The 26,263-nt window shown below is 60.2% G+C and overlaps 1 protein-coding gene across 2 annotated transcripts; it reads left to right on the top strand.

The window, feature by feature from the left end:
* Window positions 1–1,722: 1,722 nt before the first annotated feature.
* On the top strand, window positions 1,723–26,018 carry RORC (RAR related orphan receptor C). 2 transcript variants are annotated; one of them, XM_084865132.1, is made up of 11 exons: window positions 1,723–1,822; window positions 4,002–4,031; window positions 14,421–14,506; window positions 14,814–14,955; window positions 16,369–16,917; window positions 17,129–17,250; window positions 18,536–18,668; window positions 18,834–18,941; window positions 19,098–19,208; window positions 20,875–20,984; window positions 24,595–26,018. In XM_084865132.1, exons 1-11 carry the CDS (start codon window positions 1,783–1,785, stop codon window positions 24,754–24,756), a joined length of 1,593 nt encoding a protein of 530 aa, XP_084721258.1. In that variant the 5' UTR covers window positions 1,723–1,782; the 3' UTR covers window positions 24,757–26,018. The 2 variants fall into 2 exon arrangements, with proteins under 2 accessions (XP_084721258.1, XP_084721259.1); XM_084865133.1 differs by having other exon boundaries at window positions 1,740–1,822; window positions 4,002–4,048.
* Window positions 26,019–26,263: the final 245 nt, after the last annotated feature.

Raw genomic sequence — 26,263 nt, 5'->3', positions numbered from 1 at the left:
CTATCCCTCTTCCTTCCTCTCTGTAAAAAATCAATAAAATATTTTTTTTTTAAAAGAGGAGAAGAGACAGAGAAGGAGTAGCTGGAGAGGCCAGAGAACAGAAGTGCCATGGACAGGGAGGGGCTGCAGGGAGGCAGACAGAGGATACTGCGTGGATGGAAGCAATGCCAGGCCTCCGGGGGAAGGGAGAGCAGGGCAACAGGCCAGCACCCAGCCCTCTGCCTCCTGCTGGCTCTCCTTGTCTACCAGAAGGTGCTGGCGGGGATGGGGGAGGTGTATTTTGGAGAAGTTTGCTTCTCACTCCAAGCCTGCCCAAGGACAGAGCCCCAAAACAGACCGACATCCTGTTGGGTGCAGGGAAGTGCACATAGACGCGTGGGTTAAGCATTTACCAAAAGGACATGAGGACAGTCAGAGGCACGCACACACACCCCCTCAGACTCTTCGTATGAGAAGGTTCCCCAAAAGTTTCCGCTCCGCTCTCCCTCATTCCCCGTCTCCTCGTCAACTCTCTGGGGAGCCGGAAAATCCTCCTCTGCGTCTAACCTCTGTCCCTCCAGCTGCACCGGGAGCTGCCCGGGAGCCCAGGTGCTGATGGCAGCAGAGCCCGGAGCTCCAGGGCCGGGCAGGAGCGGAGACTGGCGAGGTGGGAGGACCCGGGAGGAAGGGACAGCTGCCTGCCCGCTCCACGCCAGATGCCACGTGCACCAGGTTGGGGGGGGGGCGGTGGGGAGTCACGAGGCTGTGGCGTGGCTGGCTCCTGCTCTGCTGTTTACCAGCTGGGAGGGAAGGCAGGAGGAGGTGCCAGGGAGCCTCCCCGCTGCAGCCTGGCCTCCCGCCAGCTGGCCTGTTGGGTAACCGGGAGAGCCAGGCCCAGCTAATCAAACTCTGGCCCAGGCTGTGCAGGAGAGAAGCAGCATCCGGAACCTGCTGAAACCGCCCCCTGCACGGAGGCCTTCCCCGGGCTGGCCCCATGCGGGCCCACTCAGCCTGGGCTCCTCATCCCCCAGCCAGTGAGTGTGGCATCTCTCCTCTACCCTCCCACCAATTCTCTGCCTCCACACACACCCCCCAGGCCTGCCCCCACCCCAGCCCCAACAGACCAGGCGGATGTGGGGGCATCAAGGAGTCAGGGAATTCCAGGGAAGAGCCGAGTGAGGGTCAGGGGCTAAGCAGACAGAGGCCTCAAGGAACCCAGGACCCACTGGGATGTCTGATCACATCCTGGAAAACAGGCACAACTCCCCCTGTTCCCCCAAATAAACCTACCTCTCTCTCCCTTTGTCTGTCTTCCGTCCGGGAGAAAGCACGTGATTTTGAAGTCACAAAGACCTGGGTTCAAAATCACAGTTCAACCGACTGCTGACTGTCTCTGTACGAGTCCGTGCGTCATGAATACCTTTGAACATCGCTTAGCTTATGTGCAAACTGGGAATGACTCCGTCTGCCTCGCGGTGGATGTCGTGAGGATGGAAGAAAATCGTGGGTTTCCATTAAAGGGCCTGGCAGAGGGCCCGGCACACAGTAGGCGATCAGTACATCCCAGCCCCTTCCCTTTCCCTCACCTATCCTACGTCTCCCCAAGGCTCCCAAATCTGTTCCTTGGGCCCCTCCCCTTGTCCCCTCCCTGTGCCAGGACGCTCTGCCAGCCACTCCTCTCCCCTGCCTGCCGCTGGGCCAGGTGCTCCCTCCCTCCACACACTCCTCCCCCCTCCCCTGGGCCCTGCTCCCTGCCCTCCTGGGCAGCCAGGGCAGCAAGGACGGCGCCCAGGGAGTTGCCCCATGGACAGGGCCCCACAGAGACACCACCGAGCCGCCCAGGGTAAGAGGCCCCAGCCCTGCAGGCAGGCAGGAGGGACTGCCAGGAGGCTCCGAGGAGAGGGCGAGGCAGGATTGGTCAAGAAGCGAGGAGGGAGGGAGGGAGGGAGGGACCAGAGGAGCAAAAAGGAAAAATGGGTTGTCAGGGGGGACCGCAGACAGGTGAGGCAGGGCAAGCCCAGGTAGAAACTGGAGGTGAAACAGGAGGAGGGGCTGGGGACCTGAGGGGAGGAGACTAGGAAAGCGGGGGACACGAGACATGCATGGAGGGAAAGGAAAGGGAGAAGTGAGGGAGGATAAGACAGGTATGGTGGAGGGAGGAGGGAGGGGTGCAGGCAGGGAAGCCAGTGCCAGGGGAGGATTAGAAGGTGGGCAGGCCACCCCTCAAGAGCCTGCACCCCTGGGGGCAGCGGGGACACCGCTGTGCTGCCTCCACGGGCTCGAACCCTGCACAGCAGCGGCTGGGCAGCTGGCCACCCGCCACTGGAGAAACCTGTCCTGCCTTTGAGGATGACAGACAAGGGTGTGGGGAGGAGGCAAGCTGCCCATGACCACAGGCCTGACACCTGCCTCCCACTGGCTCCGGGGCATAGGGCCTCCTTTCTGCAGAGAACGCGGGGAGCTGAGCCCAGGGCAGCGGGGAACAGAGAGGCAGGCAGTCCTGGGCCCCACCGATGATCTAATCAGAGACCCTCTCAAAGCAGATCCCACGGCCACATGCTGGGTCAGCTGTGAGCTCCGAGAGGGAAGCCTGAGGGCCAGAGCGGCCAGCTGCAGGGCCACCTGGCGGAGGAAAGACGCCACTGCCAGGCACGCAGGGGACACCCCCACCCTGGGACGGCTCGCAGGCCGGCGCGAGGCTGGAGGCCAGAGAGCAGTGTGGGCCGCCACGTCAGGGAGCCAGGGCGGAGGAAGCCGGGTGGGGCTAGGCAGGATCGGCGGGTAGGCGGGGTAGGCGGGAGGGGCCGGATGGAGCCACTCCCTCTCGGGGAGTCCTCTCCCCCTTAACCCCACCCCAGCAGAGGCCAGGCCTCCACGTCCACTCACTCACCCCCACTGGGCAGAGCGGAGGAAGCCTGCTGGAGGGATAGCGTGGGGCTGGGAGAGGCCTTGCCCGGGATGGAAGGAAAAGTAACAGGGGAGCAGATTCAGGAGGTGGGGAAAGTGTAGGGGACATAAGGCAGGGCCGCAGGGTTTTCCGGGACAACACCCTGGCCCTGTCCCCCTGGGGAGCTGATGTGTGGATGTAGAACATGGACCGGGTCTGGGGCGGGGAAGGGCCTTCACGGGCTCCCCAGGTAGGTGTTGAATACATGCTAACCAGGCGAACGAGCAACCCCAGAGATGCTCCGGCTGAGGCCTTCCCCTCAGCAGCTGCCCCCTGGAGGCCTGTGCCTCCGTGCCTCCCCCCAACCCCCGCGTCCACCCACCTGTGCTCTCTGCTGCCCCCTCTGCACCCGACAGCACACAGCGGGTGGCAAAGGACTCCTTCCTGTCGGGAGCCGGGGCCTAGGAAGGCAGAGCAGGCTCCGTGCTGGCAGCTCCCCCGTCCTCTGCCTCCACACATCCTCCCCACCCCCACTTCAACCCCCACACGTCTGGGGTCCCCAGGTGCCTCAAGGAACAAATAAACAGCCAAGAGACTGAGCGTTCACTGTGGCTGCAGAATGGGGACTGTGCCCCTAACGGGCCAGGCCTTGGACGGCTCTGGGAAGGTCAGCATGAACAGGGCAGACAGTCCTGCCTCCAGAGGGCTGGCCACCCCGTGGGAAGCCCTGGTTCAGGGCTAATGACACAGGCGATGCGGTACCAGGAAGTCAGCCGAGAGGTGCTGAGTGGGAGGTGCAGCTGCTCCAGGGGAGAGATGGAATGGGGAACTCCAGGGCTGAGGAAGTTGGCTCCCCTGAGGGGTGTGAGGGAAGGGCATTCTGGGCAGAAGGGAAGGCTTGGGCATCCCCGAGCTGGTGAGCCCGGCACTCCCGAGGACCTGGGAGGCGGCCAGGATGACTCAGGGCAGAGAAGGGAGAAGAGGAGCTGCAGAGGGTGGTCCCGCCTGCCCCTCAGACACCAGGTTCCGCTGGGAAGCCATGGGATGGGGACGGAGACCAGTGAGCAGGGTGGGGGAGTGTTGGGGGGGGCTGTCTTCAACTGTCAGCCCTGACTCTCCTCTCTTCTCTTTGCAGAGCTTCTGGCTGCAAAGAAGACCCACACCTGTGAGTAGAGGATTGGGGTGAGCGCTGGTGCTGGGGTGTGGAGAGAGGGCACCGAATCCAGCAAGGGCTGTGGCAGGTTCTCGGAAAAGAGAGACGTGGCAGGTTACAGAGATGGAGGGGCCGTGCAGAGAGGTGGAGCCTAGAAAAGCAGGGGAGATGGGGAGACAGACAGGGGGACGAGGGAAGGAGAGAGAGGGAGGAAGAAGCCTGAAGAGGGATGGGGAGGGGGGTTCGAACATTGTAAAGAAACAAAGAGTAAAAAGTAAAAGGGCGCTGCGGGGCCAGGAGGCCAGGGATGCTGGACAGAGACACGGCGGGGAAGGGGTGGGGCCGGGAGGCCCGGTGGCCTGCACCAGGCTTTGTGGTGGCAGCGCAGCCAGGTTTGGTGTCGTCTCTGAGGCTAACACCTCCTGAGGTGTGAACAAGCCTGGGGCCGGGCCGGGCCGTGCAGGGCTGGAGAGCAGGGAAGTGCTCCTGGCTGCAGGAGACACACGGACAGGGAGCCTCTGGGTCCCAGGGCCCGGGGGGACTGAGGCCCCAGTGTGCGAGAAGGGGCCGGAACTCAGGAAGGACTTCCCGATGGATGTGAGGGAGCAAGCACATCTGGTCTATTCCTCCTGATGTGGGGGAGAAGCTACTCCCCCAGAACACGCACCCACGCCACCTCAGGCCCAGAGCTTGTGTCGGACGGAGCTGGGCGGGCCCCTTCCCAGCCTGGGGGAGCTCTGGGCAGGCCTCCAGGAGCAGGGGTTCCTCACCTGATGGGGACCAGGCTGGGGCAGGAGCGGTTACCTCTCTGGCCCCGCCTCCAATGGCCTACCAGTTCCTCCTGAGAGCTCACCGCCACCCCTCCCTCTGCCAACGGTGCCTGGGACCTTCCCGTTCCGGGCAGACGCCTGGCCAGGGCAGCAGCCCCACGCTCTCCTTGAGCCAGGCAGCCTGGGACTGGGGGCCATCCAGGATGCTTCCACTTCCTGGGTGGGGGCTTGCTTTGCTCAGCACAATCCTGGTGGGGCCTCGCCCGCCCCTAGCCACAGGGCCCCACGGAAATGCTGAGCAGGGCCCCGGGAGGAAAACGGGTCAAGCAGTGACGTGAGCGAGGAGGGGAAGGGAGCCAGGGACCATATGTGGGTGGGGGGGGGTAGAGGGGGAGTTTCAGAGCAGCTCGAACTGGAAGTGGCTAAACTCCATGCCTACCCTTCACCCCCAACCACAGAAACCTCGGCCAGGGCCACCCCCACGCCCCACCCCCGATGCCCTTCCCAACCCACTCACTGGCCCTGGGCCACCGCACCCCCACCCTTACCCCCCTGAGTGTCCTCCCAAACCTTTCCCCAACCCACTGCCCGGCTTCTGGGAGCTGAGGAAGGCCGCAGGGAGAGGCCTGGGCCAGGCGGAGGAGCTACCGGGGTTTCCGGTAAGAACGGAGACCTCCGGGGATCTGACCCAGAGAAACCAGGAGAGATACACCTCCCCACCTCCCTCCTCCTCCAGGCGGAGAGGCCCCGAATGTGCTCCGCACAGAAACAACTCCAAAGAGGGAGGAACCTAAGAGGGAACCCGCAGGCTGAGGCACCCCCAGAGCAGATGTGAGCTGAGAGGGTCTCTCCCAAGGACTGGCTCTGCAGAAGGACCCCCAGGCCAGGAAACTAAGAGACTCACCCATGAGGAGCCCCCTCCCACGCTGAGGCGCCCTTAAGAGCAGACTGGAACCGGAGAAACCCTGGTTCAGCGGGATCCAGGGCCAAACTGCCTGAGTTTGAATCCTGACTTCACCACGTACTGGCTGTGTGACCTCGGGCAAGTTACGTAACCTCTCCGCGTCTCGAGTTCCTCAGCTTTGAAATGGGGAGGATGGTACCTGCCTCCTAAAGTATTTTGTGAGGATCGGATAAGCCACATAAGTCTCTGAAAAAACATTTCTGGCACATAGTATCACCGTCGTCATCGTCGTCATCATCTTCATCATTCAAATGGCAGCAGTTTTGTTCCCAAGGAAATGTCTGACAGACTAACCCTTCCTACAGAGAGTGGGCATTTGCCTGATGGTTATGGCTGCTGCTGTTATCACTTTTCCCTACCCCAGGGCATGCATGGTGCCCGTAGGGAGGGCATGAGTGTTGTGGGGGGGCCGTGGGGGGCAGCCTTCCAGACTGTGCCTCTGTGGGCACGGCTCTGGGCAGTCCACGGGGTCTCAGGTGGAGCACGCCACCGCCCCAGGCAGGCGTGTCTGTGACTTACCTCTAGACACATCCCTGGCGTCACCTGGCAAAGAGGGTCAGGCCTGGGAGTCCTCAGAGGGAGGGGGAGGAGGAAACCGGCCCCAGGCTCCTGTGAGCTCCATTCTGGCTCCCCCGCCAGAGCCACCCCGTCAGGTGGAAACAGCTTTTACCGCGTGTGGCTGGCTGTCGATTGTGGTTTTGGAATTTTCCAACGCCCCCTGCCACGGGCTGCCCCGCCCCGCACACCCTGCCCCAGGCCCAGATTGGCCACGTGGGGCGCCTGTCATCCTCCCCGCCGCACCCTTAGGGAGGGGTGGGGGGTGGCGGAGTGGAGTTGGGGGGTTGTCACTCGGCCACCTGTGTGGCGCTCGCTTAAACCCCCCCAGCCCAGAAGCACTGGGGGAGAGCTGGGTGCAGAGCTGCGGGCGGAGGCTCTGCTGAGAAGCCTCGCCCCCAACCCTGCTGCCAGCTGCGCCCCATCTCTGGACCACTGCGGGCTGAGAAGGACAGGGAGCCACGGTGGCCAAGCCCACGGCTCAGCCATGAGAAGTAAGTGGATGGGGCCGCCTGGGAGCAGGGAGGCCTGGAGCCCGCCCCCCCCCCCCCCCAGGCCTTCTGGAAAGAAAGGAGGGGTGTCTCAGGAACAACGTGAGCAAAGCGGAGCACTCTGCCCTGGCAGGGTGTGTCTCGGTGGAGGCCGAGGGCTGCAGGGAGGTGGGTGGAGTAGCTGGGGCGCCTGAGAGCAGCGACAGGGAAGGGCTATCATCTGCCCTGAGCACTGAGAGGATCCCCAAGAGGTGCCCTGCCCCTCGCCTTAGAGAGAGACGGAGCCCCGGGAGGAGGCCGGGGCTGCCCTCCGGGCCACGCAGTTGAAGGAGATGGAGGCTGGTGAATAGCCCGCATCCTGAACGCACTTGCCAGCCGGCCCCTCTGCAGGGGTTGCCCTTGGTGCCTTCAGCCTGCGGACGGGACGGGGTGGGAAAGGGGCCCCGGGAGCTGCTGGGCCTGGAGCAGCCGGAGGTGAGAGGCGGGCGAGGTCAGCAGGCTGAAAGGGTCAGAACCCCAGCATCATCCAGGCCTCGGCGACACTGTGCTCTCTGCCCAGTGCAGGGGCGTGTGTGTGTGTGTGTGTGTGTGTGTGTGTGTGTGTGTGTGTGTGTGTTCGTCCCCAGGTCCAATCTTTCATTTGCTGAGGGGGATCAGGCAGAGGAGATGGAAGCAGAAAGCTTTCTGCTTCACCCCCTTCTAGCTCGGGGTCACAGGCCAGCAGCTAGTGGACGGTGGTCTGGGGTCCCTGTGCCGCCCAGCAGAGCAAGAGTGGTCGAACTTGCCAGGCTCACGTAAGAGAAGCCAGAGAACACTCTGAGCACTGGGAGCAAGAGAGAGAGGAAAGCTAGGCCTGGGGCCTGCACCTGGCGCCTTCCCACAGGACACAGGAGTGAGGCCAGCTGGGGCCCAGGAAGGCCCGTGGCTGAGAGTCTATGACTCTGCTGCCACCTGTCACCGCCTAGCCCTGCAGTCTTAGGCGAGTCCCTAAGCCAACTTGGGTCATGGTTTCCTCCTCTGCCAAACAGGGGAGCTGAACCTAAAAACAAAACCAATCCTGGAGAGGCTCTGCTGGCCCAGGACCAAGGAGAGGGCCCTGGTCCCCGAGCTAGGCACCCCAAAGGGTAGCGAGAGACATTCAGCTTTTGGGGGGAGGGACGCGGGAGGGCGGGGAGAGGGAGTCAGGGAAGAGCTCCACGCCCAAGCTTGGGATGGAGACTCCCGTCCGTCCGAGCAAGTGGATGAGCTGGGGTGGGACCGGAGGGGTGAGAAGAGCCAAGCATGTCCGCAGGAAGGAGTGTCAGTTTCCCTTCTAGCGTCTTCCATTCGCAGCAAAGGGCAGCCCAGGTCCCAGAAATGGTCTCAAACCCGCCGTCCACCCTAGGTGTGCTGGGTGTGCTGTGGCACTGGCAGGAGGGCAGCAGTCCCCGGGCCCGGGGGAGGGAGACCCGGGGGCACCCCTACGTGAGATCCCCCACAGCTCCATCAGGCTGGGAGGCAGGAGAGGGGTCTCTTCTGTGTAGGGCTCTGGGCCCCCGGTCCTTCTCACTAGGACATCTCTGGGTGTCTCATAGCCTCAACTTACCTGCCTGCCCCCCTCCCCATGAGTGCCAGCCGCCAACGTGCCCTCTGACAACACCTGGGGAGAGTCAGAGCCCTGGGGTCTTGGGATTGGCGGGACACACACACCCAAAGCCCAAGGAGCAGGAACAGGCAGAGAAATAGAGACGCAGAGGCCCAACTCACAAGACAGAGTAATGTGGCTCACGGGGGAGAGTGGAGGAATAACGGAGAAACCCCAGGAGGGCCAGAGCACTGCGGTGTGAGGGCCGAGGTAGAACTGGCGTGTGGAACAGGGAAGCCCGCAGGCTCGGAGAGAGGAAGCGGAAAGCGTGGAGGGACACACTGACACCCATGGCGTCGAGGCAGGTGGGGAGGAGGAGGAGGCATGGGTTTCCGGAGTTTCTGGAAGGGTGGCCCAGGCCCCCTGCTCCTAAGGAGGGAGGAAATGTCCAGGAGCCAAAACGTCCCAGCCAATGGACCCAGGCCCTGGCGTGAGGCCCGGATGGGGAGGTCGGAGGACGAGGAGTACAGGCCTGATCCTGTGGATGAGGGGCAGAGGGCCAGGGAGAAGCCCACTCCCCAGGGTGCCAGGCCATCGGAGACTTTGCCAAGGGCCCCTCCTTCCTGGCATCCCTCCTGCGCCTTCCCTTTTCCTCTCGTCCCATTCCTCACGGGGATCCCAAACCCCGCTGACTCACCCCACCCCAGCCCAGAGCCCCAGCCTGTCTCCTCACAGGGAGACCTGGGTGCTGGTGTGGCCGTCCCTCCCGGGGCTCCCTGCCCTGCCTCTGTGCCCCTGACTCAGACGGGGAGCAGGGACTGTCCCTGCTGGAGGGCTCCCCAAAGAAGGCAGCCTCGGGGTCTCCTCCAGCTTCCATGGCTGGCCCACTCCTGCTGCCGCTGCAGCACTGCCCTGTCTCTCAGACCCCGGGCTCAGAAAGGATGGAGCCAGCTATTTGGGGGAGAGGGGTGGTAACCGGGCAGGGCCTGGGGCCAGAGCCAGGGTCCTTCTGACTCCTCGAGCCCGGGAGCCAAAGGGATCCAGGCCCGGAGGCAGGGAAGGCGGCTCCCACTCCTCAGAGCTTCCTCCTGGTGATTCATCCCCTCCCCCATTCGCCGCCGGTTGTTTTCACTCAATTCTTTTTTGTTTCCCCTCCTTTCTCCAGTCCCAGACTGCGGGGGCGGCGGGGGCACCGCGAGGGGGTTTCAGGTGGCTGGCTGGCTTTCATGGCTTTTCAAAACCCCAGACTCTCCCTCGCCCACCTGAGTTTTAGCTTCGCGACTTTCTCAGCCCTGGGATCTGGGTGCGTCAGCAGAAAATTCTCGGCACGGGCTGGGAGGGGTGCTCACCAGGTAGGCTGCTGCTTCGCTCCCGACCCCCGCCTCACCCTCCCCTCCGGCTCCCCTGCGGTGGTACCCACCCGCCACCGCCACCGCGGTTTCCAGCTTTGCAGAAGCTGCAGGAACTGAGAGCTGAGGAAGGAGGGAGGCTGGCCACAGGCTGGGCACACTTGTGGTCTCCCTGGGCAAAGGGGCTCAGAGTCTGGGCTGAAGGGGGGGGCGGTTAGGGGGAATGGGGACCTAAGCTAAGAAAAGAGACACGTTCGTTCCCCTTTCCCATTGCTTATTCAAAGCAATAAGCAGAGAGGTCTGCAGAGAGGTCTGCTGAGATATGTGAAAGCCAGTCCACCGGAGCTGTGTTCTGGGCTGGGCGAGCTGCCCACCTCCCCCTGGCATCGCTCCTGTGCCCATGAGCAATGGGTAAAGGCGGGAGGAAGAGCTGGGGCAGAGGGACTATCGTCTCTCTGGATCTTGACGTGACACACGAGTCCTGTCTTTAGTTCCACGGGCGCCCTCCCTGAATTCAGTTCCTAGCCTCACACTTGCCCCTGCAGCCAGTGAGCGGCCCGTCCCCTGTCCCATCCTCCTCGGTGCATCTGGGCAGCTCATGGCTGTAGGGTCTATAGCTAAATGGTTGAGGACTCTGGCTCTCAAGATAGAGGCCCCACTTCCAGGGCCGGATCTGCCACTTCTGGCTGTGTAGCCGTAGTCACGCCGCTGACCCTCCCCGGACTCCGTTATTCCTCGTCGGTGTGATGGGGACAGGAAAGTAGTGCCTTCTCCACAGGGTTGTTGTGATCATGAAAACTGTCTACAAACCCCGGCAGAGAGGTGGAATTCAGCCCACCCTTATTCCTCCTTAATCGATGTCCACAGGAGAAAGGGTGAAAGGGGAGGCAGGGGAGGCTCAGAGTGACAGAGCACCCAGAGGAGAAGAGGACCCCAGGTTCCTCTGACAGCACCCATTCTCCACCAGGCCCCCGGGACGGGGGGGGGGGGGGGGGAAGGGGAGGATTTTGGGGTTTGAGGGGAGAGATCCCCCAAGATGGAAGCCCCCACTTTGCACCTCCCATTTCCTCTCTGTGGCATAGGACACCTGGACAGGGCCCGCGCTGGCTTCCCAGGGTGGCACAGAGCCAGCTCTGGATGTGTTCAAAGCGCGCTATCGGTGAATCTCACAGCTGTGAGGAGGGTGAGATTAGAGGAGGCCGGAGGGAGGGGAGCACAGGCTACTTGCTCTCTACGGTATTTCCCCCCAGGAAGCTCTCTGCCGGTCCTCCCCTGTGCAGAGCGATCTAGGAAAGACGCATTTTCTTCTCTTGGTGCCGCACCCGAAAGGCGTTGTTAGAGGTCACGCTGGATGGTGGAGAAGATACCAGACTGAGCTGGGAGAGAGACCACCAACACCACACACACACACACACACACACACACACACACACACACCCGGGCGAGCATCCTGGCACAAAAGCAGGAAGAGGGAGGAAGCTCTCGCTGCTCAAACGTGTAGACTGAGGCCCAGCCAGCTTGGGCGCCAACCAAGAGCTTGTTCAAACGCAGACTCGAGGCCCCTCTCAGATCTCCCACGTGAGGACCCGCCTTTGAGCGAGAGCCCTGGGCCATCTCATCTGAGACAAAAAGGGCTGGAGCCATCTAGTCCCTGGGTGGTTTCAAGCGACAACATGCACATGTTGTCTCCGTCCTTGGAATGTGAGGATGACCTTGGATGGACCCTGGGGGGGCGGGAGGGTGCAGACCTCCCCCGAGCAGCGTGCGGGCACCGGGGGGCCCTCAGGGGCTGTGCTGCAGGGCTGGCCTCGGGGTTCCTGACCTTTGCTTGGCTCTAGTTCCTGGCACCGTTGGGCTCTTAAGTGGTAAGTTCCTGGCAGGCCAGGCTCCCGGGCTACCGTTTGAGTAATCCTGTGATTACTCAGCTCCCCCTCCCCAATCTGGGTTCCCAGCACCTGCCGCTTCGGGGCGGGAGCTCAGGGGCAGGCTCAGAAGGGGAGGCATCCGAGGTGTTTTTCAATTCCTGCTGCCCCCACGGCCACCTCTGCCCGTCCCCTTCTCGTCCTTTCCCTTCCCCTCCTCCACAGTCACACACACGCATGCGCACCGGGACTTTAACGTTGAGGTTTTTGGGTAGATGGCTTCGAAGGAGACACAGGTGTCAGGGGAAGAGGGAGGAGTAGGCAAAAAGGGCCTGACAGGGCCGGCAGGGCCAGGACAGAATGGGTTTTTTCCGTGTTTCTTCGGCCATCTCTCCTTCTCTGGGCCGAGGTCTCTATGAATCTGACCCTGTAGTTTGGACCCTCAGACTCTGTGTCTGTCCCACTGGGTACCTCTGTCTTGGCCTACGGCTGGGGCCATAGGGCCGTGGCTGGCCTCGTGGCTGGGGCCTGAACTCAGACACCCGCCCCCCCTCCCCCAAACCCGGTCTTTGTGCTGGAGGCCTGTGGCTGGCCACAGAGCCCCATGAGAAGGGCGAGGTCGTGGCCACACTGTCGTGAGGTTCCCGAGGGCCGCGCTGGCCGCGGGTCAGGCGTGGGACAGGGAGATGTGTCTGGGTCAGCCGTGTGGTCAGCGCACACACGCACGCGGATGTGGCTCTGGGAGAAGGGAACGGGCCGGGAGGCCTGTGGTCGACGGCGGGGCCCGAGCCCGAGTTCCCACTGTGGCTTGGCCTAATCTCCCTGCCGCTCGCTCTTGTGGGTGACCCACGTCGGTTTCTCCCCGCGCTGGGCTCAGGTCCACCGAGGAGAGAGAGGCCACAGAGTTGGGGGGGGGGGAAGGTGTGGAGGCAAAGGCAGACTCCGGGGACACCAGCATGTCCGTGGGGCGACCTCAACTGCCCACCGGCTTTCCTCGCCCTCTGCTCCACTCGGCAGTCATTGGGGTAGCCCATGCTCCCCGTGGTGACACCATTGAACTGCACCACCTGCTCCACCCCACGGAGCAATGTTACGTCTATCCTGATTTTACCAAGGAGGGACCCGAGGCCCAGAGAATCGAAGTGACTGGACGGGCAGGTGCTCCCACATTTGCTGCCCCTTTTCCAAGCACCCGAACCCCTCTTGTTCCCTCTTCCCGCCAGGCATTTCAATCCGCTCTCAATGCACTGGAAGGGACCTGTGCAGCTCATGGCCCCCCCATTTCCACCCCCCCCAAGCCTCCACTCCAATTGGATGGCCACAGCTTTCTGTGTGCATGAGGTGCAGGCAGGTCGGGCTTGGGCTGGGGGGTCGAGTCCTAGTGGGGCGTGTCAGCCCCTTGTGCCCTGCCTCTTTAAGGAGGCCACTTAGTCTGACTCACCTCAGGCTGATGGACACGATACTTCAGGGAGTGGCGGGCAAGTCATGGTCAACCTCCCACCTCACCTCAGCAGACCCTCCACGTGGTCAGGGCCTAGGCCTGGGCCCGAAGGGGACTCAGGGGAGGCGGCAGGTCAGCAATGGCAGAGAACAGACCTCCGTGCCCTCGGGAGGGACAAAAACACCTGAAGTAGCAGAAATGCCATCTCCGCTCAGCCCCCTTCAAAGATGGGCTGGAGGAAGGCCCACTGCGGGCCCTGGCACTCGGTGGAGAGCTGTGGGCATTGACAGGGACAGGGTGAAGTGGGCGAGGAGTCCGGGGCCGGCGTCAGTGAAGGGAGGGGGCGGGCACCGCTCATAGTGAGTTCAGTGAACAAACACGAACACGCAGACATGTACGTGTGCACCCTGGCTCACGCAGACATGCATTGGCTTACAAAACACATGTACCTCTCACGTGTACACACACACACACACACACACACACACACACGCCCATGGATGTACACAGAGCAGCTTAATGGAAAGCTCAGGGGAACTGGAGTGTAGACCCACCTCTGAGTCAAACTAACCACGTGACGCCTTCCTCCTCTGGCCTGTCTTCATTGGGAAAGGAAAGGAAAGGTTGAACAAGATGGTCTCAAGCCCCAGGCAGCATTAACATTCCTGATGCGTGTGCATGTAGCTGAACACGGAGGCCTGCGTGTGCACACAGGCACAGTCACAGGGCCACCCTCTCTCTCTGCTCGGGGCCAGGGCCCTGGGAGCCCTGACTGCAGCTCTCCCTGGCTCCCAGGCGTCCAGCCGAACTGGCTGGCTAGCCCCACTCTCCTGTGCTCCATCTGCTCTTCTCCCTTCCCTCTCTGCCTCCCCCCTCCCCATGTGGCCCCTGCCCCTCCCGGAGCATCCCCTGCCCGCTGAGGATGGTTGGCATCTCTCTCTGACCCGGGTGCCCCCGGCCTGGTGCGCCACGTCTTCCCACCGGGCCCCACGTGGGCTCTGCCCCCAGGAGCCCCGTGGGGGAGGGGCCCAGAGGAAGCCCCCTGGGCGGGAAGCAGGTGTTGTGAAGCAGCGAGGGCTCCTCGGTCCCTGGCGGGCGGGAGGGAGGCAAAGGGAGGGGGGCAACGGGGCCTTTTAAACGTGAAGCGCTGAGCAGGTGGCCTCCCCGCAGCTGCAGGTTCAATCCCCGGAACAGCGCCCGGCCGCCCCACAGAACAAAAAAGTACAAAAACGGCCCCCACAGCCCCTGGGCTGGCAGCACCTCGCACGGCACTGCCTCCAGTTTGCAGGAGGGAAAGAGCCCGGCTGGGCGGGGTGAGAGCACCCTGGCCCTGGATCCACAGGCCAGGCACATGGGGCAGGCCCAGAGAAGGCCCCAGGCCCACCTCCTGCTCTCTCTTTTCCAGCACAAATCGAAGTGATTCCTTGCAAAATCTGTGGGGACAAGTCATCGGGGATCCACTACGGGGTTATCACCTGTGAGGGGTGCAAGGTGAGCGCACACATGCACACAGGCTCCTAGGGATGGGGGGGAGGGGGTGGCCATGGACCCCAGGGACCCCAGGGGCTCCTGAGGCGGCTGGGGCGGTGCTTGGCCTGCAGGGCCTTGCACACGGGGCCTGGTCTTAAGCTGGGGAAGCGATTGCAGGGCCAATGGCATCACGCCAGGACATGGAGGAGAGGAAACTGGCCTCGGGACCTGGGGAAGCTGGGGCCGGAGCCCGTGGGCTGGAGGCACCGGGGGCTGAGCTGGCCTGGCCACGCACGACCAGCAGCCCGGTCTCTGCCTGCCTCCCCAGGGCTTCTTCCGCCGGAGCCAGCACTGCAGTGTGGCCTATGCCTGCACCCGCCAGCAGAACTGCCCCATCGACCGCACCAGCCGGAACCGCTGCCAGCACTGCCGCCTGCAGAAATGCCTGGCCCTGGGCATGTCCCGAGACGGTGAGGCCCAGTGGGCAGCGCCACCCCACCCCGCGGCTTTCCCTGCAGCCTTGAGGGGCCTCCTGGCCTGTGCACACGCCCTTCTGGGGGTCCCCTCTCCATCCTCTCTCTCCCTCCCACAGGCCCTGTCTCCTCCGCTGCCCACTGTGGGGTGGGCAGGCCACCCTCATCGGAGCTCTTCCCAGCCCCCAACTTCAGGCTCGGCTAGAACAACCCTCCTGTCCCTGTGGTCCCCAGCTCCTCCTTTTCTTCTCCACTCCCCTCTTTCCCTCCTGCCCCATCGCTCTGGCCCTGGCCCATCGCTCTGGCCCTGGCCCCTCTCTCTTGCCGGTCCTTCACCCCATCCTTAAACACTGGGTCAGGAATGGTGGCCTGAGGGTAACCCAGAGGCCCAGAGGGTGTGGGGCCTGCTGTTTCTGGTGCCTTTCTCCCCCTTCCTCTCCCACCCCCACCCCACCCCACCACAGAGGGAACCCAGGCTGGGCTGGGGGGGCACGAGCTGAGGGGGAGCCGGAGGAGCCTGTCAGCACTTTTCAGCGCCCAAAATAACAAAGTGAAAGGAAACAGGCAGGGGTGTGAGGGGCAGGCGGGGCGAGGGGCTGTGCCCCCGCACCTGGGAGGGTCGGGGGAACGCGCGAAAAGGCAGGAAAGAGAGAGCAGAAGAGGATGTTCAGACACCAGCCGCGGAGCCTGGGTTGGGCTGTGGTGAGTATCTAGGTCACCAGGGAGCCTGCAGCCTGACCACAGGGAGACCTGTGTTCTCAGCCTCCTCTTCCTCCGACCCTCCTCACCCTCCTCGAAAGGCGAGGTGACCCCGATACAGGCGGAGGCCCCCTCCTCGGCCACCCCCAGCCCCGACATCGGGAGGCCAGAACTCTCAGTCCGGACTCCTGGCTTAGACTAGGCCACATTGAGACGCTGGGTTCACCCTGGGAGAGTTTTCACTCAGACGAAATGTCTGGGCCTCGAAGCCAACAAGAGAGAGAGGTGGGCCGAAACCGGTGTGGCTCAGTGGATAGAGCGTCGGCCTGCGGACTGAAGGATCCCAGGTTCGATTCCGGTCAAGGGCATGTACCTTGGTTGCGGGCACATCCCCAGTGGGGGGTGTGCAGGAGGCAGCTGATCGATGATTCTCTCTCATCGATGTTTCTGACTCTCTATCCCTCTTCCTTCTTCTCTGTAAAAAAATCAATAAAATATATATTTTTTTTTTTTTTCAAAAGAGAGAGAGAGAGGAAGAGAGAGAGATGGTAGGGTCCTGAACTGAGTCCCCCCCAAAGGCAGGCTCTCAGGCAAGCCCTGGAGTCGGCTACTCAGGAGCAGCAAGCTAACCCTGCAATAATCAAAACACTGTGGGCTTTCCCCGGGGCCTGCCCTCCCGCCTCAAAAGCTCCCGGCCCCCACCTCTTTCAGCCGTCAAGTTTGGCCGCATGTCCAAGAAGCAAAGGGACAGCCTCCACGCTGAGGTGCAGAAGCAGCTGCAGCAGCAGCAGCGGGAGCAGCAGCAGCAGCGGGAGCAGCAGGAGCAGCGGGAACAGCGGGAGCTGACGGCCAGAACCCCGCCCGCGGGGGGCCAGGGGGCTGCCGCCCTCCCCTGCAGCCTGGGGCTCCCCAATGGGCAGCTGCCCCTGGGCTCCTCGCCTGACCTGCCCGAGGCCTCCGCCTGTCCCCCTGGCCTCCTCAGAGCCCCAGGCTCCAGGCCCTGCTACTCCAGCAGCGTGGCCAAGGCCGGGCTCAACGGGGCCTCGTACCACCTCGAGTACAGCCCAGAGCGCGGCAAGGCCGAGGCCGGAGAGAGCTTCTACAGCCCGGGCGGCCAGCTGACCCCGGACAGATACGGACTTCCTTTGGGGGGCCCCAGGCATCCCGGGCTGGGGGACCCAGGACAAGGCCCGGACAGCCTCCGCAGCCCCGGTTTCCGCAACACCCCCGAGGCTCCCTACGCCTCCCTGACGGAGATTGGTGAGCAGCCGAGGAGGCAGAGGGGGTGGGGACGGTGAGGAAGGGGATTCCGAGAGAGAGGTCCACGTCGGTACCCCATATAAACCAAATGGGAGCCCCAGAGAGCTGAGGGGTCCCGGATGAGGGGTGGAGGGGTGGGCAGAGCAGGGCTGGGCCGGGCATAGGGAGGCGCCGGCTGAGACAGAGCCCGTATCTTCTTCCCTGGCCCCAGAGCACTTGGTGCAGAACGTGTGCAAGTCCTACCGAGAGACGTGCCAGCTGCGGCTGGAGGACCTGCTGCGGGAGCGCTCCAACCTCTTCTCCCGGGAGGAGGTGGCTGCCTACCAGCGCAAGGTGAGGCCGGGGGACCCGCCCGGAGCGGGACAGCCCACCACCGGGGAGTCCCGAGGTGCCGCCTGCGCCCCATATGGGCCAGGGCCGAGCAGCGCGTCCCGGATAGACACAGAGGTGCGCCCACGTGGAAGTGGGGGTGTCTGCCTGCCAGCAGACGGACCAGAGCTTTCCCCGAGCCTCTGCCTGGTAACACTGGGCGCACTGTCCCTCCTCTGTCGACCATAACGCCAGGCAGAGCCCTGACCGCCACCTGTGGAGCACCCGCCCCTGCCGGGCACGGTGCGAAATGCTCTCTGACACCCACTGTCCTTGACCCGTGACAACCAACCTGTGAGGCTGGGATGTACTTCTATTTTTAAATATATATATTTTATTGATTTTTTTACAGAGAGGAAGGGAGAGAGATAGAAAGATAGATCAGCTGCCTCCTGCACACCCCGCACTGGAATTGAACCTGGGACCTTTCAGTCCGCAGGCTGAGGTTCTATTCACTGAACCAAACCGGTTTCGGCTGTACTTCTATTTTTAAAATATATATATATATTTTAATGATTTTTTTACAGAGAGGAAGAGAGAGGGATAGAGAGTTAGAAACATTGATGAGAGAGAATCAACAATCAGCTGCCTCCTGCATGCCCCCCACTGGGGATGTGCCCACAGCCAAGGTATATGCCCTTGACCGGAATCGAACCCGGGACCTTCCAGTCCGCAGGCCGACGCTCTATCCACTGAGCCAAACCGGTTCCGGCTGTGCTTCTATTTTTAACAGACCTGGAAACAGCGCAGGGTGGTTAACAGACTCACTCCAGGGCCCAAAGCAGTGGAGCCAAAGGCAAACTCAGGCCCACGGGGCTCCCGAGCGTCTGTTCTCTCCTCTGTCCCTCTCGGGTGGTCCCGCCGGCTCTGAGAACACTCGTTTGGCACCGACCCGTTGCCTCTCTAGACTAAGGCCTCTGGGTGTGTCTTTTTGGGGAGGGGATCAGTAGTGCTTTTCACTCCAACAAATGCAAACCCTTTGAGGGCGGAGCTGTGTCTTAGACTTTTTTATTCTTTCACAAGAGCTCAGTCCATGCCTGCAGCTGGTGGGTGCCCAGGGAGTGGGACCCAGTCCCAGGAGTGGACCCTGAGTGTGCATCTGGGCTGAGCCGAGGCACACATGGCCGTGTTGAGAGCACGTGGGCATTCATAAACCCTCCCCTGGACCTGTCCGAGCGGGGCTCCCGGGTCTTGGGGCGGTCACCGGGTCATAAAGGGGCTACAGCGGGACCCTCCTGCTTCCCTGCAGTCCATGTGGGAGATGTGGGAGCGCTGTGCCCACCGCCTCACCGAGGCCATTCAGTACGTGGTGGAGTTCGCCAAGAGGCTCTCGGGCTTCATGGAGCTTTGCCAGAACGACCAGATTGTGCTCCTCAAAGCAGGTGCCCAGGGAGGGTGGGCAGGCCTGGGGGGGCAGGGGGCCGGGGGTGGACCGGGGCAGGGCTGCGTGCGAGGGGGGGAGGTCAAGGAACCGGGATGCCCAGAGGGACAGAGATGCGGGCCTGGCTTTGCATGACGCTCCGCCTGCCCTTGTCCTCCCCGCCCAGGAGCCATGGAAGTGGTGCTGGTAAGGATGTGCCGGGCCTACAATGCCAGCAACCACACAGTCTTCTTCGAAGGCAAATACGGCGGTGTGGAGCTGTTCCGAGCCTTGGGTGAGAGAGGAGACGGGTGGGTCTAGAGCTCCAAGCCCCAGGGTGTCCTCTTCTCAGGGCAGATCGCCCCCTATGCTCCAGACACCAAGAGGGTGGGTGTTCCTGGGCCCTGGGGCCTCGCGCGGCTGGCCCACTCTCCCGCTCCCTCCCCATCAGGCTGCAGTGAGCTCATCGGCTCCATCTTCGACTTCTCCCGCTCCCTGAGTGCCTTGCGCCTTTCCGAGGATGAGATTGCCCTCTACACAGCCCTGGTCCTCATCAATGCCAGTGAGTGTCACTGGGAGAGGGTAAGGGACCTTCGGCTGGCCGGGGTGTGCCAGATAGTGAAGAGTCTAGACCTTCGGAAGTGGTTTAGCCTGGGAAATCGCTTTAAAGAGCATATCATAAGCCCAGCCAGGGTTGCGCAGTGGTTGAGCATCGGCCTATGAGCCAGGAGGTCACGGTTGGATTCCTGATAGGGGCACATTGAGCCCGGGTTACAGGCTCAATCCCTGGGAGGGGGCGTGCAAGAAGCGACCAGCTGATGATTCCCTCATCTTTGATGTTCTATCTCTCTCTCCCTCTCCCTCTCCCTTCCTATCTCTGAAATCAATTAAATAAGTATTGAAAGAGCATAAGAGCCCATGAAAGCCCAAGATTGCTGTAAGATAAAATGAAGATTCAGAGGAGCCTGAGAGAGGGGAAACGCAGCACAGGTGGGGCTGGAGAAGTGGAGTTGTGAGGATGAAGGGAAGCGAGCCAGTTCCCTGGGAGAAACGAGTCTGATTGTGCATCCAAGTCAGTCCTGCCGCTGTGACCACACATGGGAGTCACCCGGGGAGCTGTAAGCGGGACTGAGACCTGGGCAGAGTCTCCGAGGTTTCAGTCTGGGTGCAGCCAGAGCACCAGAATTCTTAACAGCCTCCACAGACAGGTGGTCATAATGCGCCACCAAACTTGAGAATCTCTGCTCTGGGTGGACTCAATTGAAGCCTGGACGACATCATGGCAGGACTCTGGACAGCACTCCACTAGAAGCGGGTGCGGGTGGCCTGGGCTGGGCCTGGCCAGCGGAATGCTAACACGTATTCAGAGAACCTGAGTCTACAGACCAAAATGATCAGTTTCTGGCTCTGCCCAGGAGTAGAGACCTAAAAAATATTCCTTAAACTGGAAATGACGATTTGAAAGATGACATCTGGCTATTTTATGGAGCCAGGGCGGTTTGTCTGCTGACGTTAGCTGCAGACTGCTGCAGAGGCCCTGATGCTGGCCTATGTGGCTTCGTGAAGGCCATCTCCTATCTGAGGTCACCCTTGGCTAACGGACAGGGGCTCTCTTCCAATCTCTTGGGGTGTTTTGTTCCCATGGCAGAAGCCTGGGGCCTGGCATTGGATGGGCTATGAGAAATACCAGGGTACCAGGGAGAAGACAGCTTGGAGTAGGGAGATTGGAAGTTCTTATCTTTTTTATCTCTCCCCCCAGTTTTCCTTGTAGGCAGCTAAGCCCAAGGCCATAGAGCTAACCATCGTCATATCAGTGCGTGCACACACGTACACACACACACACACACACACACACACTCAGCTGAAAGACCTCATCCAGAACAGATGTCCAAAATAGTACACCCTAACCATAGTCGGCTTGACTCAGTAGATAGATCATTGACCTACAGATTGAAGGGTCCTGGGTTCAATTCCAGTCAAGGGCACATACCTGGGTTGCAGGCTCAATCCCTGGCCCGGGTCATGGTGTGTGTTAGAGGCAACCGATCGATGGATCTCTCTCACATCCATGTTTCTCTCTGTGTGTCTCTATCCCGTTCCTTCCACTTTCTAAAAAAATAAATAAATAAATAACCAACCAAACAACCAAAAAATAGTATCCCCTTTTTGGTGGAAACTAATGTCCACGTGTTTTCTTGTTCTCACTGTGGCCCCTTCCCCTCCTTCAGGCCGGCCAGGGCTCCAAGAGAAAAGGAAAGTAGAACAGCTTCAGTCCAATCTGGAGCTGGCCTTTCACCATCATCTCTGCAAGACTCATCGCCAAGGCATCCTGGCAGAGGTAGGAGCAGTCCCCGGGGCAGACGAGGCCAGGCCCAGCGCCAGAGCTGTGACATCAGGGCTGGGGGGGTTGGCGGGGGGGGGGGGGGGCGGTCCAGGCTCCGAGGCTACAGAGAAGCATCTGCCACAGTGCATTAGAGAGCTCGCAACTGCCCGGGAACGGAGGGGGAAAACAATCACGTCTATGTGCGCGAAGATGGAAAGTTAGAGAGCCTGGGATTGGGAGGGACCTCCAGGGAGCAATTCAGTTTAATATAGCCAACACTTACCCAGCACCCGCCCCTACCCGGCACTGTGGAGTGGAAATATACAGGGATCTGTCCTATCCCCACCGCGAGTTTTCAGTCTGCTACGGAGAAGAGACTCCTGCACGGATAGCTCTGACTTAGCGGAGAATATGATATAATAATAATGCAGTGAACAGAGTGCTGCCCGTGGCACGTGTGATCGCTCCTCCTTGTGAGGCAGCTCACTCAATAGGGCAGGTATTAATATCTTTTCCTGTAGGATTAAGGAGGCTTACGTGCCATGGCCAATTTTACACGATAGGCAGGTGATTGATGCAAGATTTAATCCCAGTGCTCTTCCCACCGTATATCCCTGTGCCTGGATACATTACTCTGATAAGAGATTTTGGAGGAAAATGTTCGGAGAACACAGAACAGGATTAAAAATGATTTGGGGTTAAAAGGAGTGAATCGTAAATGCTTCCTAGAGGAGCATCTATTTTTTTATTTTTTTAAATATATTTTATTGATTTTTTTACAGAAGGGAGAGGGATAGAGAGTTAAAAAAAAAAAACATTGATCAACCACCTCCTGCACACACCCCCACTGGGGATGTGCCCACAACCAAGGTACATGCCCTTGACTGGGATCAAACCTGGGACCCTTCAGTCCACAGGCCAATGCTCTATCCACTGAGCCAAACCAGCTAGGGCTAGGGAAGCATTTATTTTTTATTTATTTTTAAATATATTTTATTGATTTTTTTACAGAGAGGAAGGGAGAGGGATAGAGAGCTAGAAACATCGATGAGAGACAATCATCAATCAGCTGCCTCTTGCACACCCCCTACCGGGGATGTGCCCGCAACCAAGGTACATGCCCTTGACCGGAATCAAACCTGGGACCTTTCAGTCTGCAGGCCGATGCTCTATCCACTGAGCCAAGCCGGCTTAGGCTAGAGGAGCATTTAAAGTAGGCCGTGAGCTGAAACCTGTTTGGCTCAGCGATAGAGCGTCGGTCTGCGGACTGAAAGGTTCCAGATTCGATTCCGGTCAAGGGCATGTATGTTGGTTTCGGGCACATCCCCAGTAAGGGGTGTGCAAGAGGCAGCTGGTCGATGTTTCTCTCTCATCGACGTTTCTAGCTCTCTATCTCTCCCTTCCTCTCTGTGAAAAATCAATAAAAAATATTTTTTTTAATTAAAATAAATTAAAAAAATAAAGTAGGCTGTGAACTAGGGTAAGGTTTTTAACATTCACAGGGTGGGGCAGGCAGTTCAAGTTTAGAGAACAGTCTGAGTAAAACTACAGGAGACAGACTAACACTGACGTGTAGAATATAGTTCACGGTACATTTTCACTGAAGCGTCAGATCAGGATAGATGGATGGAGGCAGGGACAGAGCGGAAGACGCGCTTGAAAATTAGGTCAGGGAGCAAATCAGAGAGCACTTTAAATGACATAGTAAAGAGGGAAGGCTTTATTTCTAGGCAGTGGCGAGCCCCAAGGGCTGAAAGAATGATATCACCGGAGCTATTATTTAGGCAATTTAATTTGGAGCCGGTGTAAAAGGAACCACTTATGTAAGTGTTCAAGCCACGGGCCCTCGCTATGTGCCAGGCACAGTGCCCGGAGCTGAGGATGCAGCAATGACTGAAGCATCTGTCTGTCCCTGCCCTGAAGAGCGTCCAGGCCGGCAGAATAGGTTAGAGGGAGAGACGGAGGCCGGAACCTGGGAGAGCAGCTGGGAAGCACATCTGGTCAGAGCCACCTTCAGAATAGATCACCTCCCCACTGTCACCGCACACATGGCATCCCTCTCCTCCACCTCCCTCTCAGCTATCAGTTTTCACTTGGACTGTTCGAGAGGCCTCCTAACGGAACCCCCATCCCACCCTTGCCTGTCCTGTGCCAGCCACACAGCACTGTTCCCAGCCCTCCGATGGCTGCCCTCCATGCTGAGAGGCAAACCGGAGTCTGTGTCAGGGTCTACCGGCCTCAGGACAGGACCCCTGACTGCTTCTCTCACCTCTTCCCCTTCCGCTGCCCCCTCACTGCCCGTTCCAGCAACGCTGGCCTCCTTGCTAGTCCCTGAACACACCACGCACCATGGTATCGCTGAGCTTTCGTACTTGCTGTTCCAGCTGCTGGGATGTTCTTCCTCGAGTTTTCTAGATAGCCTGCTCCATGCCTTCATTCTTGGAAAGGTTTTCCCAGAACACCTTGTACGAAAAGCCCCTCACCCTGCTTCATTGTCCTTTAAAGAAATCCTCGGGCATGTTATATATTTGTTTATTTTCTGGATCCTTCACTGAAATAGTCATTTAGTAAAATGTAGATATTTTATCCACTGATGTATCCCCACAGCCCATCCCAATGTCTACCTGAGTGAGTGCTCAACAACTACTGTGGAAGGAAGGAAGGAAGGAAGGAAGGAAGGAAGGAAGGAAGGAAGGAAGGAAGGAAGGAAGGAAGGAAACTATTGAAAAAGCCCAATGAAACTCAAAGTAGAGCAGAACAAATGAAAAGACGAGGAATTCAAGAGATGCCATGCTGCCTGCTCTTCCCTAGCTGCCCTTTCCGGGGGGAACTAAGCTGGGCAGAAGGGGGGGAGGGGGGGGACGGGGGGAGGGCTGTGAGGGGTGTTTTTAAGCCTCACTTGCTTATACAGGAAACTGCAGAAGACAACCGGCTTTCTCAGCCTTTTCCAATGAGGTCTCCCTCCCTCTGTCACCTCATGGGTCTCTGGGTCTTTTTCATTCCCCCCTCCCCAACTGAGTCCTGGCCGTGTTGATTGAGAGAGATAGAGAGAGAGAGAGAGAGAGACTACCCAAGGAGCTTAAACCTAGGGTAGGAAGGCAGACAAATCGGATCATTTTTCTAAAATGAGATTTAAGTGCTACGCAGAGAAAAGACCTTTAATCTGTGGGAGGTGGGGGGGGGGGGGCGGGAGGCGCTCGATAGATAAAGAAATATTCCCAGAGGAGGTCGCACTTGCAAGGAAGAATTAGCCAAGCAAAGAACTGGATAGGCATTCCATGTGAGGGGAACCATATCAACAAAAGCCAAGAGTCATGTGACCGTATGTAAACCAGAGACATAAAGTGTGAGCTAAAGGCTTTCACAGGGTTCCTTTTAGGGGCAGCAGAAACATGATTGGGGGTTTCACCCAGAACACATACACCTGGCCCCCATCAGCGTTCCCTTGCCTCCGCTTCCCTGACAATGCCTCCCCTTACCCGTGGGGCCAGCTGTTCCAACAAGTGCCCAGTGCACAGAGACGGGGGGGAGAGGGGTACCCCAGGAGAGGAAAGATGAGAGGACTCCGCTGCTCTGGGGAGAGCCCTGAAGTACTGACCCTCCTTCCCCATTAACCCGTCTCCAGCTGCCACCCAAGGGGAAGCTTCGGAGCCTGTGCAGCCAGCACGTGGAAAAGCTGCAGACCTTCCAGCACCTGCACCCCATCGTGGTCCAAGCTGCTTTCCCCCCACTCTACAAGGAACTCTTCAGCACTGACATCGAGGCCCCCGAGGGGCTGTCCGAGTGACCTGGGGAAGGAAGCCTGTCTCCAACCTGCTGGACCACCTCCCTGGACCCCTCCCTCCCTCCCTCCTCAGCCTTTTCCTTTCCCGTGACCCTGGAGGGTGCCCTTACCTGTTCTTTGGGACTGAGCAAATGCTGAGCCCGGTTTTCTGCCCGCCTGGCCAGTGGGCCCAGATCCAGAGGGCGGGCGAGAGGAACAAGGTCTCCAGCCTCAGCTTTGCTTGATCCTCTCTCCCGTGCCACTCACCCCAGCTTCTGGAACAGGGGGGCGGGGCGGGGTGGGGAATATTAGGACCTCTAGGAGGACCAGGGTGTCCTCAGGACAACAGGGGGGATCCAGGACAGCCTGGACAGATGGAACTCAGCCCTGGGCTCAGAAGCTGAGAACAGACCGTTGAAATACCTCATTGCATTTTCCCATGGGCCTCAAGCTGAGACTGGCGGCTGGAGCCCAGAAGGACCTGTACAGAACTTGAACGGACCGTTAGAGTCTCTGCCTTCCCCCTTCCTCCCAGCTCAGCAAGGACATGGCCGGGCACCCCGCCCTTCTCCTGGGGTCTAAAAAAGAAACAAGTCTGCATCTATGGAGGGAGGGGGCTGGGATGGTTTTTTATGGGATTTGGGTCTTGGCTAGGGTACAAGGAGAGCCAGGAGCATCACAGACAGAGAGGGGCTTAGACTTCAAACCTCCCTCACGTGCACTTTAAAAACAGACGTCCGAGGTTAGCACTCACCTGTCTGCGTACAGGTGAGACACACACGCACCCGGCCCGCCATTGTGCGGCTCTGCAGACAAACCATTGGATCCCACACCATCTCCGTCTTCCTCGAGGTCACCGAGGAGCTTCGTGGCCTCGGGAAGAGCACCAATCCTGAGGGACCCAGAGCATTCCCATGGTGCCCCACCCACCAGCCTTAGACCCGGGGGCAATCCAAACCCTATCCCAGCCCAAGAGAAGCGGAGCTGGCCGGCCACTGGCCAGTCCGAAGGCCAAGGACGGCCTCTGGGAGCACCGTGTGGGCCCTGCTCTCCTCGGGGAGGGAGGAAGCGGGCACAGTTGCAATCTGGCCACTTAGCGGTGGGGAACCACTGACTCCTGCAGGGGGAGGAGGCCCCGCTCCAGCCCCGGCTTTATAAGGAGCTGCTGGCCCTCTGCTGAGGGGTTCACAACAGAGGGAGGGGGTCTGCCTGTCAGGGGAGGGGTTCATTGGGTAAATGTAAACACCCCAATGTGTGCCATTCTTTATAAAATGATTTCAAAGGCCAGAGGTGTGTGTGTGTGTCTTCCATCAGATCATCAACACGCTGCTCTGCAGTCTGGTTCCTGGGTGGGGACCCAGGTCTCCGGCCCAGCCAGCCATCTGCGTTGTGAGGACTCACCCCCACCCCCATCGTCCCTCCCCAGGAGCGGGTCCCCAGGGAGCCCCCCAGCAAGGAGCCTCAGACTCAGCTCCACGGGGGATGTTCCAGGCTGAGGACTTTCCCCACAAATGACACCCACGGGGGACAT

Source organism: Pipistrellus hanaki, assembly GCF_964339955.1.
Source record: "Pipistrellus hanaki genome assembly, chromosome: 18".
NCBI classification, from domain to species: domain Eukaryota; kingdom Metazoa; phylum Chordata; class Mammalia; order Chiroptera; family Vespertilionidae; genus Pipistrellus; species Pipistrellus hanaki.
Note: the sequence above shows the minus strand (reverse complement) of the source record. Positions and strands in the feature narration are given on the sequence as shown.